Source organism: Phaethon lepturus, unplaced genomic scaffold, assembly GCF_000687285.1.
Source record: "Phaethon lepturus isolate BGI_N335 unplaced genomic scaffold, ASM68728v1 scaffold14112, whole genome shotgun sequence".
Lineage (NCBI taxonomy): Eukaryota > Metazoa > Chordata > Aves > Phaethontiformes > Phaethontidae > Phaethon > Phaethon lepturus.
The window spans coordinates 918-17,541 of record NW_010522389.1 but is presented as its reverse complement, the minus strand read 5'-3'; the positions used below and the strand labels follow the sequence as shown (position 1 = coordinate 17,541).

The window sequence follows — 16,624 nt, the reverse complement described above, 5'->3', positions numbered from 1 at the left end:
CTAACTTATAGTAATAAACTATTTCAATACAAGTTTTCAGTCAGAATTAATATAACTAAAGAAAGGGAGAAATAATTTACAATCAAAATGAAATTTGTCAACTCTTTCTTTCCACCTTTTTTTTTTTTTTTTTTAAAGGCTGGAATGACGCTCACGTATGATCCAACCACAGCTGCTTTACAAAATGGGTATGTTAAATAATGGCACACTAAAAAAAAAAAATGGAAGATACACAGAACTTTTAATAAATTTAATAAATATTTCTGCATTTTCTAGATTTTATCCATCACCCTACAGTATTACAGCAAACAGAATGATCACTCAGACATCTATTACGCCATATATTGCTTCTCCAGTTTCCACATACCAGGTTTGTGTTTAGAACTTAGTAGTTGAAATGGTTCATTGGAGCTTATGTTTATTTATCAATTGCTACATCTGGTTTTATAAATTCTCCAGTAATGCTTCATTTTAATGAAGTGGCCTCTTCATTCTGTACATCATGAAAATGAAGGCCTTAAAAACTAAAAATGTGTTTATTTCAGGAAGCACAGCAATTTAATGAGATACATGGTGTCCTGCAAAACAAAGTCTATAACTTGTGCTAATGGCTGAGGTATTTGTAGCCACTTCTGCATGTCATGTATGATTTTTAATTTTTTTGTGGTCAAGTTCTTTTAATGTCAATAATACATCTTTAAAATAGTTATTGTTTTTTTTAAACTCTCTTGATTTAGTTAAACTCTGTTTCAAAGATATTTTTCCATGCTTTTTGAACTTTTCAGCAGGTTGTTTCAGTGCAAATAAAAAGCCCGACAATAATGTGTTATGTAGTTGTACTAAGAAGGGTACAGAAACTTGCTTGATACTAGAGAATGAAATTTGAAAATGTGTTTAGAGTTCAAGTTACACTAGTGTTCAAAGTCAGAGTTTTCATATTAGGAGTAAAGCATTTAATAGTCTAGAACTGTTTTTCTAAGGCAGAAGTTACTTTATTTTGAACAATAAATTAAAACATTAATCATACACATTTTTTGTTCTCAAAGCCCAGTCCAAAGCTTCCTGAAAAGGAATTTTGATACTGTCATCTTGAGTCCTCACTAAGGGATATTGACAAACAATTCAACATGCTGAGAAATGCTATGGAACAGTTTTTGTACTTCGATATAAATCTCATAGGAATGCACAATTTTAGGGCATTGTACATTTTAGTTTACAAGCAACTTGTATTTAATGCAATTAGTATGGCAGTCTCACGTATATGCTGTGTAATTACTGTTTGAGACATGCCAATTATCCCAGTGTAAGCCAAACAATCAGCTGTTTTGGCATTTTACTATTTAACACCTAGACGAAGTAAACATCGGTGATTCAGGTCATAAATAACCAAAACTAATTAAATCTGGCAAATTCTCACCTCTGTGTGTCAGGGGAAGAAGAAGAGGCTGTTTGCTTTTTAGTGAGAGAGACGTGCTGCGTTTTCTAGCTCACTGTGGGTGCAGACGCTTGTAGAAGGCTGTGCAGAAGGCATCTAGAAGGCTAACGGAGGCTCTGGGGGCCGTTTGGACAGTATGCCCATGCAGAAATTTCCATGTACCCTCCCATTCCAGGTGACAAGAATGAGGAATTGTTCTTGCCTGATACTAGTTTGGAGGTCTAATGCCTCCTTCTTGCAAGCAAAGCGTTATGTAGGAGGTAAACCTGTGTACTCTGGGGTAAAGGGCAGCTGGATTAATTTTATATTAATTTCTGAGGTGACTTATGCAACACAATGTTTGCTCTCGGCAGACAGTGCTAGTACTGTATTTTTCAGTATATTGAATCATTTTGCTTTATACAGCAATACCTCAAAAATTACAGCAAGTTTCTACCCAGAAAAAAATATTCCAGTAGAATTAGCTGTTGTTCTTTATTAAAATATAAATTATTTATCAAGACAAGACTCTCAGATATTCAGAATCCAAGTAAAAGTTGGAAGTTGGCATGGAAACACACTTCTTAGGAATATTGTATCACTTTTCTGGGCCTATTGAGATAGGCAGGTCACAATACTGTATGTTGACAGAACTGTTGTTACCAGCATTTCAATATACATGGCATGGAGCTTAAATTATTGTGGATGGAGTTATTAACATCATTGTGCTTAAAATGCCACTGTAATAGGAATTGAAAATTAAATTCAAGTATTCTGTATTGGGGAGGAAGGAGGTTCTTGGTCAGAAGTTTCAAAATTTGAGCATTAGTCACATCTTCATTACTGATCCCTTCTCACTGAAACCTGCAGCATTGTCATCTACACAACAGAACATACCACGAGAGCATGATTTTTTTTTTCTTTGAGGCATGGTATAACCTGTTCCTAGATTTATTCTTATTAAAAGTAAACAAATTTAAGAAAGTTTTGGATAGTGTTTGTTTCTGCAACTCCTGCATACCCAAATGACAGTACTAAGCCAGTTGCTATCATTGTGTGAGATTAGCCAAAGCTTTCGTCAGGCTGTACCAGTATTTTTTCCATTAAGCTTTTGCCTGAGGAAAGGGAGAGTTAAGTGTTTTACATTTTTGAACTCCTGTTTGCTCTTTTTCTGATTGAAAAAGAAAAAAAACTTACTCTGATTTCAAAGTCAGTACCAAAAGGAGGGAAGAAAAATTTCCATCTTGAAAAAAATCCAGGTGAGGTATTTTCTGCAAGACTGTCTGTGAACACGACAGGTAGACAGGACTCTGGGAATGATGGTAGAGGTGTTTAAGGGACTTTAAATGTCCAGCAGCAGTGGTGAGTCAGTTATGCATGTGCAGTGCAGGTCAGAATCCTGCTTTATCCTACACACCAACAGGAGGTGGAGAGGAACCATTTCCATTCTTACCTTTAATATTTCTTGCAGCACACTTTTTCAAAGAGCTGTTGCAACCAGCTCTTTTTGACTAAGGTAACGATATAACCTATTAGTTTACCTTTTAATCTTTTTAATTTACCTTTTCATGGAAAGTTAAGCATCCTGCCTCAATGTAGTATTTGGTTAGTCAGTGTTTTTGGAGAGAAAACATGCTAGTTGCAAGAGCAGAAATGCTAGTCAGAACCTTCTCCCGTTCCTGTGCTTTGGGAATAACATACCGCAATGTCTTGGAGAAGAACAGTTCTCCTAAATACTCTCCTTGTTCCTGGAACACGATTCCAGCAGAATTTCTGGTTTCTTTTTCCCTTGTGAAAATCCAATAAGTTATTTTATTCCAATCACACTAGAAGGCAAATGCTGCTATACCTTCTGAGATCCCAATTACTTCTCCCCAGTGGAATTTCAAAGACAGAAGGGTCCTCCATTTTTAACACAGCAGAAGTCTCTCATGCATCTGTTTGAAGCCTTTCAGTGTACTTGATAAAGTTTCTGAGACCACCACTAAAAATACACCTTTCAGAACAGTATACTGTATGTGGTATATTGTCTCCATATCTTGTTTCTGATTTACAGGTACCATAAATACACTTTTCATGGAAATCAATGTTGTTCCACAGAGTGACTAACTGTATTAAATTAATAAATAAGGGAAGGGGCTCGTTAACATGATTCATTAAATTATTACTATATCTCAGTTGGAGTATTCAAGGAAAAGAATGACTAAAACAAAAAATAAAATACTGATTTTGTTCTAGGTTCAGAGTCCTTCTTGGATGCAGCCTCAACCATATATAATGCAGCACCCAGTAAGTTTTTATGCTTCTCCGTTGTGTTACTGATTGTATAAATGCTTTACATACTTTAAAGAACAGGAAATAGGCCAATTCCTGCCCAATTACTTCAAGAGTGTTGATAATTACATCATGATTAAATCATGGATCAAAATGAAAAGAGAAACAAAGACAGTAACCTGAATTGGGGCCTCATTTTATTAGGGAAAAAAAGGAAGTTGCCTTCAGGGTATTGAGGTGATGAGGACAATTAGAGTTACCTAGTCAGCATCCTAAGGAAACTTTTTTTTCTTTTTTTCTTTAAATTTATTTGATTGGAAAGTACTTCACAAATACCAATGTTTTATATACTATTTTACCTATCAAGAGCTAGAATTGAAGATCCAAGGTTTTAGAATGGGTCTAGAATAGTTCAGACTGGATGATTTGTGAAAGACAGATAGATGTAGTGATATAAATGACATTATGGGCACTCATTTGAGAGAACCTGTGTAGCTTGTTCTGGCTTCACCACTCATGACTAATGCTAGTCTCCCTACACTTTTGGCTGTGGCATCTGTAGCAGACTGTCAGGTATTCTAATCTATGCTCTCCCATGATATTTTGCTTCTTATCTGTGACATTTGCCAATTATGTACCATTATATCTGAGACTTCTTAGGTTCCTTGAGATGAGCATTACAAATAATAACAGGCGCTTTAATAGATACACTCCTGCAGTTAACAAACAAGTCTGTTTTCAGATACGGGAGGGATATTGTCTTGACTTTAATTAACCTCTCCATGCAGATTATAGAATGTAAATCTTGGCAGAACATTTTCTTCTTGTGCATTCAGAGGTGATACTGAACCAGAACATCCTCTCACACACTTAATTGTTGTTGTATTTCTGATTTTTTATGTTAAACGCACACACACAACTGATTTTAGCTTTTCTCTCTGTCAACACAGATTTTCATTGAAAAAATCTTACAAATTACGTGGTGCAAGACACAAGTTAATATGTTCCAATGCTATAAGGTGTATTAGTTTCACAGGTATACAAGATGAGATTTCACGGTTGAAAGCAAAGATCTAGACTCCTGACTTAAGTTCAGTTTTGGCCTGCGCAAAGACCAGTGCTGTCTTGCTCATTTGCTTTGCAGAGAAGCCTGCAGTCTGCAGACAGGAAATTCTTTTAGTGTTTGATGTGCCTGTGACTCATTTCATCTACACTGATCACATGGTTGTTTTTCCAACTATACTCTGTAGGGTTTTTTTTCTTTTCTTTTTAAGGATTAGTTATTGATTCAAAATACTTGCTTTCAGTACGCTGCAATTATTTCTGCTAGTTTTGCACTTCCATCAATTTTAATGAACACTTCTGCAAGCATAAGTCATACAAAGTATTTGGAAATGTGTTTTTGTAGAACATGATTGGTAAAATGAAATCTGTTGATAACCCTCCTTTTCAGATAACTCTGAAAACCTTATGAGTGTGCCCTCCATATTTAGCAATCTCAAGTGTGTAAAAGTTCGACATACGCTTTTTATGAAGTTAACAAAATGGTACAGGAGTGATAGAAAGGTCATCACGGTAGCTAGTATTTAAACAAAGAATCAGTCTTTTGTAGCGCATTGCTAACCCACTCTTCTAAAGTGTGCGTGCTAATGAAACCAGACATTAAGTAGGGCAGCTCTGTCTTGTGTGTGAACATCATGTGTGACAAGTAGAATTCCCCTAACAGAAATGTTACTCCAAAGCCTCCATTCCTAAAGATGAGATAAAAGTTTCTTCCTAAAGCCTGAAATTCCAAAGCTTAAGCTAAATGAACCTATACCTGGTAATGTGTGCAGATATTTGCTTTAAAGTTAGCATCTGGTTAAACTCGTATTTTACAAAGTGTTTTCAGCAGGTACCTCAAGTGCATCGTACATCAGTTGCGTGTTCAGTAGGAAGTCAATGCAGTTCTTAACCCATTACCAAACTGTGCAAAACGCATTTGCTCAAATAGAATATTCAGAATGCCCCTGACCTGCTTCCTGAGCCTGGGATTAAGGAGAGTTCTTGTGGTATATCCCCTCAGAAGGACAGGCCATACGTAGACTCTCAAATGGAAAATCTAATTAAAATCTGAGCGTTGCTGCAACCATTTCTTTCTTTCTCTGTTTTGATAGGGTGCTGTACTGACTCCCTCCATGGACCACACCATGTCACTACAGCCTGCATCGATGATAAGCCCTCTGACACAGCAGATGAGTCATCTTTCATTAGGCAGTACTGGAACAGTATGTAGCAATTTAATACAAAATAGAACCTACACAAGTAGAAAATACTGCATGTAGATCACAGTATGTATGTGCAGCTTGCATGTAGGAAAAAAGTAATCCTTTAAGCAGTCTTTCATCCAATTAAGTATTAAGAACTGTCTCCAGTTTTAGATCTTATTCAGCAGTTTCTGTTCAGTTCTGTTAGCTGATCAGAAACTGGAAATGAGTAAATAGGATAGATCAAAGCAAATGAAAGGAACCCAACAAACAAAGTTGTATCGAAGAAAAAACAACAGTTGTTTTTACTCTTCAGATCAGAGTTGCAGAAAGTAATACAAAAGTGTGGAACAGAAACTAAACCAGAAGAGATGCAGGCTAGCTTCTAAACTAGAGACCCTTCTTCTCTGAGCAGGTAGAATTAAAAAAAGGTGATGATTGGGATTAACAAAGAAGGAAGAGCTCTTTACCTAGTCTTCGAAGTCTAAATTTGAGTTTTCTCAAAACAGGTATCTCACTTTTTCAGAAAAGCATACATATTTCAGACAGAAAAGTCTTTCTCTCTTATACATTGCTTTAGGGAAACAGTCAATATCTATTAAACAATATCGTGATAGGTATTTTGAATACTCTTACATTTACGTTGGGCTTTGCCTCAACTTAATGGACTCTCTGTCTTTCTAGTACATGCCAGCCACAACAGCTATGCAAGGAGCCTACATACCCCAATATACACATGTCCAGACAGCAGCAGTTCCTGTCGAGGTCAGTATATTTTGTAAAAGACCAGAGAAAAAAAGACATGAATATGATACTAGATCTTTTTTTTTGCTAGGAAAACAACTGTTTAAAGCCTAACAATGTAACTGTGAATGTAGTGTGAATACAATGTATATTAAAACTATAAAGTGTCGTTATTCTCAACTAATATAACTAGTATTATAACAAAGAATGACCTGTACTTGTAGCAGTACAGTACGTGGAGCAGCCTTCCGTATGAGCATAGCTCAGATGAACTTTGTGTTTTGTGAAACCGAACTTCCAATAGGAACGAGCCAGGAGTTACATTATAGTTTTGATCTTTCATTTAGTTTTCCTGTGAGCAAACTTCTCTGCCAACGGACCATGATTATAACTTTTTGCAAAGAATCTCGATTTTACCCTGGCACCTCAGGATACTGTGCCTGTTTGCCTAATAAGCCCCTCTGCAAGTCCCGTTGAAGAGACAATAGTTTGTCTACTCTTTTGCCTTACCTTATACCCTTTTGTAGGTCGGTACTACTTTAACAGAGGAGCTAGACTAGGTATGCTGCAGCTCTTACTCAGCGAGGGCTAAACAGTCTCTTCCAGAGTCTGTAAGAAAAAAACCTTCATTTCAAAGTCTTATTTGTCCAGAAGCACCAGAATTTGTTTGGTTTAGTTTATGCATCTGCCCATGTGGGTCAGAGAAAGAGTTTTGGTAATTAGGTGATTGCACTGTCTGCCAGAGTGCTATCAGCTGAATTAATATCCTGGTTTCTGGGGGTTTGTGTGCAACATCCCAACTACAGTTCTTCGTGTTGCCTAGTGCCAATCACACCACAGTACTCAAAAGCAATAGTGTTCATACATGTGGTAAGTAGATCTCATTCTTCTTGTGTCCCTTAAAAGAAGAGGGGAAGAATGCTCTTCTGCATTTCCAGATAGAAAATATACTAGCAGTTATTTGCTCCCTCTATGTATTTATTTCTATAATGTCAAAGGTTTGCAGGTTTTTTTTAGTTACCATCAAAGCAGCTGAGGAAATACAAGGTTTGCATGATCATTGTATTTCTTTGTTTGCTGAAATGTAAATCAATGCAAAGTTAACACCTCAAGTTCGGAATACCCCACGTAAGAAATGTTAGAAAGACTTTAGGTTTGAAGCCTGTTAGTTGCATGAGTCATATGGAAATACGGATTGCAGATAATGCTGCCTGATTTTGTGTCTCATGTCTTGTCTTTGTTTTTATTTGCAGGAAGCCAGTGGTCAACAACAGGTTACAGTAGAGACGTCCAGTGATCATTCTCCATATACGTATCAGCAAAATAAGTAACTGTGAGGTAGGGCTCATCCTGTCACATGAACAATGTAAATTCAAAGATATTTTATTTCATAAGTTACAGTACTCTGTATTGAATTTTTTTTTTTTAATATCATATAAATAACACTGGTAATATCTGGGGACAGGCAGTGAAGTTAATTTGAACTTGGCCAGAGTTAGAAGCCAGGAAAGGAAGCACAGGTTCCATAACTGAGTTAATGAATTATGAGTAATAGTGTTTTAATAACTTCTCTACAGCATAACTGCATTATGTTGTATTTTAATTTGTTCATCTTGGCAGCATGCTGTATACAAGAATAACAATGAATTAGTGCAAAAATACTACAATCACAATGCTAAAAGGAACTGTATTTATGTGTATAATATCCTCTAGTTCTGTGGTACATGTAAGATTTGGAAAGATTTGGAAGCAGCTTAGCGACTGGCTTACAGACCACAGGCAGGGGGGTGGTTTGGTAGAAATCCTTGCTGACCCTTTCTCCTGAAGGCTTCCCTGCTCATCCTTTATTCTAGGAAAAAGCAGTTTGGACCAGGATTTTGTCAGTTAATTTTTAATCCTAGCTTGGCTCTAATTCCAGAGCTGTTTTACTTTCCTAGTCCAGGTTTCCTCTGGTTTTGCTTGCATGGCCTTTCTTTACTAAACAATCATTAGCTTTGCCCAAACTTCTTCCATGCAGAAGTTTTGCTTTCTGTGGATTGCCATTCTGAAAATATAGTTTGCAGTAACCATCCCCTTTTCCGCCCTCCATGTTTTAAAATTCTGGAATTTAGTTGTTCCTTAACTCAACTTTTTCAGAGTGCTTTGTAAACCAGGCCATTTGACTGTGTAATTCTTTAAATCAAATTTTGTAAGACCTTATACTGGAAAATTCTGTTCAGCTGCAATAATGTGCTAGAGGCCACCTTAGAAGGGTTTTTCTACAGCTCTCATGGCATGTATTAAATACTCAAAAATCACAATTAGTTATATATGAGGAATTTCTCATTGCGTGATATTCTCGCTAAAATGTATAGATCTAACAGTACACACATTTTGCTGTTGCCTTTGGTTTTGCAGGTCAGCTGTGTTATTTGACAGCACTGCTCCCATCCCCATTATTGGCATAACAACCTACACGTTCAAGAATGTAAAGGCAGAAACAAGCCAATGGGGAAACTTCGCACACTCAACAGATGGCGCAGGCTGCGTAGCGCAGCTTATGACCTGTGTTTGCTATTTTAGTCTGGCCAAATGCCGGCGTCTAGAGAAAGCCCACATCCTTGATTTGCTTCCAGGGCAGGGAGAAGGCAAAGCCACAGACTCTTCTCGTTATCCATCTCCTAGTGTTAAAATCATGGCTCCTGCACGTTTCCTATGCCAAGGCTGTTGGCTGGTGTTAACCGCTTTTCAAGGAATTACTTGTTTTGCCTCAAGTCTTCCCTGTGGGCATGTAAAACCTCCTTACCAATAGAGATCTGTGGTAGATGGCGAAACGTAATCCTGCATGTCATCTCCCAGTCCTGCCTCTCTCTTCCAGCCTTGTCAGTGTCTTTCCCGTAGGCTGGGGCCAGGCAGGAGGAGCAGCCTTTAGTCTCCTGAAAGGATGAGACGTGTTCCCATCTGAGACACATTTTATAATGATGACTCTGTGTAGGGCACCGAGCTCTGTGAGCAACTGTGCATTTGCTGTAAGCCAATCCTCCACGTATTTTATTCTTCAGAGAAGTACCTGTATTTATATGCAGTAGGAGCTATTGAAATCTATGTCAGCAAGGGCTATGGCTGTGGCCATGTGGGGAAGGTTAATATTACTCAGCTGATTTCAGCCTCTGAGTATGGCATTTGGTATTTCTGTCCCTGGAACATGTTGGTACTTGTCATTTTTCAGACAGGTGAAGGGGAGGGAATTGACAGTTATTTCTTGCCCCAAATACAGGGAACACTGCAGTCTCTTAATTGTTGTGGCTTCATTACTATTGTCAAACTGAAACTTCTTTCTAAATGCACATGCAGCACTTTTAGGAATGTCCTATTAAAAGTCAATATACATATTGCCATAAATAAGGGGTAAATGACAACTAGCACATTTGCACAAGTGGATGCAGCCAGAAATACACAGTGACTTTCCTTTGACAGTGACAGTACTTCATAGCTGCTTTTCAAAAAGTTGCTACTACGTGAAATAGTCAATGGGACTTGTAAAAAAAAAAAAAAGTTATAATTACATATGCACCTGTAAATGTACAAGCCTTAAAATACCAGACTTTGTCTTGCCTTGAGAAATTAAAAAATTATCTAAAGTTTTTTTCATTAGCTGGGTATTTTTTTAAACCCATATGGCAATATAAGCCAATACAGTAAATTGAGAAGTCTTCCTTCAAATTTAATGAGCCCTGAATTACTGTTAAGTATTAACCACCGTGGAGGCACAGTAGCTGTCTCTGCCTTGGCTGTTGTAGCTTGTATATAGTCTCCCCGAGGCTGCACCGAGAGAAACTCGTGTTCCTTTTCTAGAGATCAAAAGCCTTGGAGGTGCCACAGGAGTAAGCTCACACACTCAACCATTTTTGGTCAATTAAAAGGAAACAACAACAACAAAACAAGAAAGAAGGAAATAGCTTTGAATGCAGCCTCGCAGTTCCCCGGTGGGAACTCGGCACGCCGGCCGGGTGTCGGAGATAGAGGGGGAAAACACAAAACAGGCTGTGTCCTGGCGGAGAGCCTTATCCTGGGAAGGGCCCGGTGTAGTGCTGCCTGTGCTGCTTCGCACGTGTGTACTCGGGTTAGCTTAGTCTTCTCACAGCTGTCTGAAATAGGGAATGATCTAGTTTTATGGGCAGCTACGTTAGGGAGAAAGCGTGCAGTTGTAACTCCGCTCTAGCTCTGACCTTTCTGTGTTACAGATGTCCAGTGTTGACCTGGCCTGGAGAAGGGTGCAAAGGCTGAAACAATCATGGATTTTACTGATCAATTGTGCTTTAGGAATTATTGACAGTTTTGCACAGGTTCTTGAAAATGTTATTTATAATGAAATCAACTAAAACTATTTTTGCTATAAGTTCTATAAGGTGCATAAGAAAAACCTTAAATTCATCTAGTAGCTGTTCCCATGAACAGGTTTATTTTAGTAAAAAAAAAATTTTTATCAAGTGTTATGACGCAAAAAAAAAAAAAAATTCAAATTTCTGGGTATGCACAGATGACCACGAAGACTTATTCACGTGCATGACAGAATTTGTGTTTTGGTTTATTTTTATTTTGTTTGTTTCTTTTTTTTTTTTTTTTTTAATTGTATGAAATGGGTTTTCTGAAGTTTAAAATAGTAAAACATCTAAGATGATGTTCTGTGCTTGCAGTGTGTGAGTGTTGCTTTAGTGCAGTGTTGCAGTTATAGTGTCTGGTCTTTTAGCTTTCTGTTTTTTCTTTTAATGTAGTGTGAAGTGTCTTATCCTTTTCTATAAATTCCAATTTGCCTTAAATCTTTCAATGCTGTAGCTGTTTCAGTAAGTAGTCCAAACTAATGGTGTAGAATGCTTTGACCAAATGAGCTGGTCTATTATGCCTTGTAAAACAGCAGCATAGGGCTTTTAAAGGTAGTCAATAAAAATTGCTGAAAATTTGGCTTTTTTTAATGTGTAGTAAGTGTTTTTAATGATTTTTCACATAATATGTAAGGTAGTGAAATGCAAGAGGGGAAAAAATGTTTTGTGTGAAACACATTTTCTGACTGGGGAGATTTTAATAGGATAAATTGTTTGTAAGGCCATATGCCAATAGTTCCCTCTGGTAGTTTGAATGATTTAGGAACTCTGCTGTATGATGCAATGTAAAATCTTTTTTTGCCTTTTTTCAGAAACTAACTTGATGTTCTAGTTTTAGCATAGGTAGAGTAGGGAGTTTGGGGTGGGGATATCACCGAATGTTTCTGTCCTTCCTTTATACTAATGATAGTGCTTTAGGATGAGGATTGTGCTGAGACTTAGCAAACAGAAAAGTTGCTATTACAGCAAAATGGCAAAAGCTAAAGGACTCGTTTTCAAACATAGGCTGAGATGTAAGTAGAAGCGTAATTGATTGGGTACTAGCTCTCTATAGTAGGTAAATAAAAATAAAAAGACTTGGCACTTTTAAAAGGTAACTTTACCAAAGAACAAAGAGCCAGTAACCAATAATTCTGATTTGTCTCAGCATTACGTCTTCTGTACTCTTTATTTTTGCCGGACCAGTTTGCGGTTAGGAGAATGTGCCTTTTTTGTACATTTGCATTTAGGTTTTATAATTTTAATTGATGTATGGACACAAAAGCATGAAGGAAGACTTGGATCCAAGCAGTGCCACACTTTACATCATCACTACAAGTGTTAAGTGTAAAGAAAACCGATTTTGAAACTATGAAATTCCTGATTCATAAATACACAGTTATTTGTACTTCACATATTAGATAATTCACTGCTACTAAAGCTCTTTATTACAATTGCATATGTTTTAAATCGAATGATAAATTAAGTTGTCTTCCAAAACTGTGTACTTCTCTGGTCAGCTGTATATGATCAGTTATCTACCTCAAAGTTTATTTCCTTTTGTATTGGGACAGGTTGCTGGCCCTCCCTGTTTCCACAGACCAAATCATCCTAGCTCGGGAGCTAGGGCTAAGCAGTTGTTTCTTTCAAGTATTTTTTAGTTTTTAAATTTTGTGTGAGTATTGGAGTATAGATGTCGGTGACATTTCATAGTTTCAAAAGTAAATTGCTGCTCTGAGAAGTGTAGATTCTAGTGAAATACATAGTCATAAGAGATGTGTTTTTGTTTTTTCTTTTTTTAAAAAGTTGTGGTATTATTGGTTCTATGCTCCCTGGAATATTACTGCTTTGTAAAAGTCCAGACTTCCTGCAGCACCTTGCCTGTATCTGGTAACTTTCCAAACCTGGATCTCTCACTACTTGATATTTTTGCGTTAATTGAAACTGCAGTATGATAGCTGTGTTAGAGGGAGGGAAGAGCTGCTGCCAGAAATGTCTGAACTAAGTGCCATACTCACTGTCTGGGTAAGATTTGGGAAATTTAACCTCTGTACATAAAGAAATAATCAGTTACTTAAACATCACATAGTAGACAGCCATTAAATTATAAAAAATTAATTTATGAAGAAAGACCTTTTGTACAGATTGAAAAAAAAAGATTTTCATAGAGATATCTATATGATCAAGAGAGTTAATTTTTTATTTTTGTTTTACTAGTGCCACAAACTTGCCAGTGGTAACTTATTTGTCCGGTTCAAGATAACTCTGTAGTTTTGTTTCCTAGGACTTGTTGTTAAACGCCAAAAGACATTTTTGAACTGTAAATTTGATTAGATTGTTAGCTTTTTTCTGTTTTATTTCTTTGAAAACTTTTGAATAAAAAAGATCAAAAAAAATGAAAACGCATCTTCTTTTTCCTTCAGCCCTTGCTTTATTGGGGGAAAACCCAAACAGGTTATGGTAAAACCTTTGCGTTTATTTTGAAGTGCTCGGAGTTGCTTTCTGCTTTACAGCTTGGGTTTTTCCCTCCTCTGTCTTTCGTTAAAATTGTATTTTAACTCTTTGAAACCACATTACAAACATACCACATTACACTTGCTCTTTCAGACAAAACAGGAAAAGACGTATGGAAAATACATGACGAAATACCTGATTTGAATGCAAGAGCTCTGTTGCCCTCAGTGTCAGCCCTCACGGAGAGTTGCATGTAACCAGGCCTGCACATTTGCAAGTACAGCTGCAGTTGTAAATGCAAGCCAGTTTTCTAGAAGCAAGGATGGAGATGGAGGGTCGCTTTGGTAGTTCATAGAATGGAAATGCTGCCTAAAAGTCCTTTCGTCTTGCCGAGTGCAGCGGCGTTGGCTGGCATACCCAGTTCTGGAGAGCAGAGGTGATACTTCACTGGAATTCAAAATGATCCCAAGTGTTTGCCTTCCAGCTGCAATCTTTGGGTACTTTATTTCTTGAAAGATAAGCTCTGATTTTATTACCCTTTTAGCAAGATCACTGCTGCTGATGGTGTGTATCAGATGGAGGACTGCTCTGCCCAAAGTAAGGCTTGGAAAGGAGAGGAGAGGAAAATACAAACTGTTGTGTCTGCTCAGCCAAAAGCTTTACCAATTGCATAGTCCTCCACGTAGCTTTGTGTCGATGCCTATGGCAGGAGAGGGAACCTGACCTAGGCTTGGGTGCCCACGGTGGCGGGGGGCAATGAGTGGGTGATCCAGTGCCTTGCCACCGGTGCTGGATAGGCAAAGGGGAGGCTCGCTCGCCTCAGGCTGTGCCGCCCTGCAGAGCCCTCTCCCCCGTGGGAGACAGTCCTTTACATTATACACCCGGTTTTGACATAACCCAAGGGTTCTGCCACCATTGGTTCATGATACTAATGCAAGATACTGAGAATAAAGGTGTTTCCAGTGGAGCTAGGGAAGGGCACTCACCTAGAGGTTAGGAAACTTGATTTACATTAACTTATGCAATAAAGACATCCCCGACAATGATGGCTCTTACTATTAATGAAAAGAAAAAACCCTCACGCTGTGTGCTACTGAACACAGTTAAGCTCCTGTTACTGAAGAAATGCCATTTTTACCGTTTTGTGGTAATTTAAATACTGGCCCTGTATGTTGCCTGTCTAAAATGCAGTGGATGAGAAGATGAATACAGAAAACTTTTAAAGGTTTTTGTTACATTATACCACTTCACCACCATACTGAATTAATCTCCGATTAGTAAGCAGTCTTTCTGAATTAAGTATGAAAACTACCTCACAAAAGCTATATGTAATAGACTCAGACTAACGCAGGTTGGAAAGGCTTTTTGCTATCTATTTGCTTTTCTAATTAGCCCCATGATAAACTCTTACTGTAACTCCAAATATATTTGATAAGAATGAATGCTTTCAGATTAGTACCTTTTGCCTGATATAATAAGGTTTTCTGGGTTTTCTAATTTTTTTTTTCTATCAGGCAATCTGCAATAATGCAATGTCTTTAATATATTTTTATTATATATAATAAAACTCATACATATTAGCAACTGGCTTGTTCAAATGTTGACTCCATCCTGTTGCATACAATTTCTTTTGAATCCTAGTTCCAAGCATGCTGTTAATAAAATGTTTTACCTCTTAACAAATACTGATAAGCAGCATGTTCATGTGGGATGATTTTATGCTGATACAAGTATTTTGTGCAACACTGTGTACAGACCCTTTTGTTTGTTGGTGGTTAGTGATTAGAAAGTAGCCTTTCTTTAGGTGCTGAACAAAATCTTTCATCTTCCTCTATTTTCTAAGTTAACCAAACAGGGCAGGTGCAAGACAAGTGAAAGCGATGCATTAACGGCAGTGTAACAAAGTACTGTTGATAACGGAGCTCTGCTAATGACTGTTTGCATATATTGGGCTAGAGTGTTTGTGGAGTAAGTCAGAGTAGTCTAAAGCACTTTCCTGGTCCTCTTTGTCAGGTTATCCCAGGGAAAAAATAATTTTAAAGTGCTGTTTTACTCTACCCTTCTAGCTTTAATTTATGCTATGGTACCTCCACCGTACCAGACAAACTTGGTGATTGACTAAAACTGTGCCACCTCACTTTCTGCAGAAACAGCTAACATCATATGAGAAATCCATTTTATGTGCCAGAATATTTATATGAGTTTGTACTCCTCCTGTGCACACTGGACTTGTTTTTTTTGCTTTGATCAACCACTCCAAAATTATTTGCAAACTTTCACATGCCTTGGAATAAGATACTCGATCCTATCCCGTCCAGCAGTGTCTTATTGTGGAAGCCAATGTGTTCTTTGGTGGCATTTAAGACATGTATGCTGTTACCTTCCAAACGCTTGCAACACTGACAAACTCTTTCAACTGTGAAAGATCATCTGTATCATTCCCTAGCCAACAAATTCTGGCATTGATTAACCCAAACAAATCTGAGGTTTTTGGCTTTCAGACTTGGTCCATTAATTCTAGCCAGAACAGGGGTTAGGACATACATAACCTATTCTGCTTGGCAACTTCTCCTCCAGCTACTAAGAAAAGCCAAGCTGATGTCAGAGCAGCAGAGAGCTACAGTGCGGTGGCCGGAGGGAGTGTGTAAAAGCCTGCATATGGAATGAGTCAGTCTTTCCTTTTGAGGATGGCTCCAACTATATCTACCATCCGAGAAACCTGTGCAGCCCATTTCTCCAGTAAAGAAGAAAAATCATGGGAAAATACTAATAGATTTTTTTTTTCCACGTTCAAGAAGAAAGGACAGCTTGTCAACAGGCAAGCTTTAATTGTTTAAGTAACAGTATCCCCTTACTTGGTACTTACACGGGTGGTGGTCTGAACTCCGCTGTGTTTCATTGGTCTCCCTTCGGCTGAATAACACGATCTCTTTCGACAGCTTCACTGGGATTGAAGGAGATTTTCGGAGAACTTTGAGAACGAAGGTGTGCAGCACCCTAAAGACTTCCCACATGCGTGCTGCAGGTGTTCAGATCAAGCTGCTCAGGCAGCTTTCCAAGTAGCTTTGTTGTTTGAGAGCCTAGCATGCTAGCGCTACCGCGGGGAAAGAACACTTGGAACATGATTTCTGCGTGTACGCTCTGCTGATCCT

At 37.9% G+C, this 16,624-nt stretch overlaps 1 protein-coding gene across 2 annotated transcripts in view; it reads left to right on the top strand.

Moving 5' to 3' along the window:
- Positions 1–13,414, top strand: part of RBMS1 (RNA binding motif, single stranded interacting protein 1) — a 65,940-nt gene extending 52,526 nt beyond the window's left edge. For both annotated transcript variants that reach the window (XM_010281775.1, XM_010281776.1), the window contains exons 7-13: positions 139–188; positions 277–370; positions 3,653–3,703; positions 5,845–5,955; positions 6,619–6,699; positions 7,932–8,016; positions 10,902–13,414. In XM_010281775.1, the coding sequence (XP_010280077.1) occupies positions 139–188; positions 277–370; positions 3,653–3,703; positions 5,845–5,955; positions 6,619–6,699; positions 7,932–8,009 (465 nt within the window). In that variant the 3' untranslated portion in view covers positions 8,010–8,016; positions 10,902–13,414. The remainder of the gene's footprint in view (positions 1–138; positions 189–276; positions 371–3,652; positions 3,704–5,844; positions 5,956–6,618; positions 6,700–7,931; positions 8,017–10,901) is intronic.
- Positions 13,415–16,624: the final 3,210 nt, after the last annotated feature.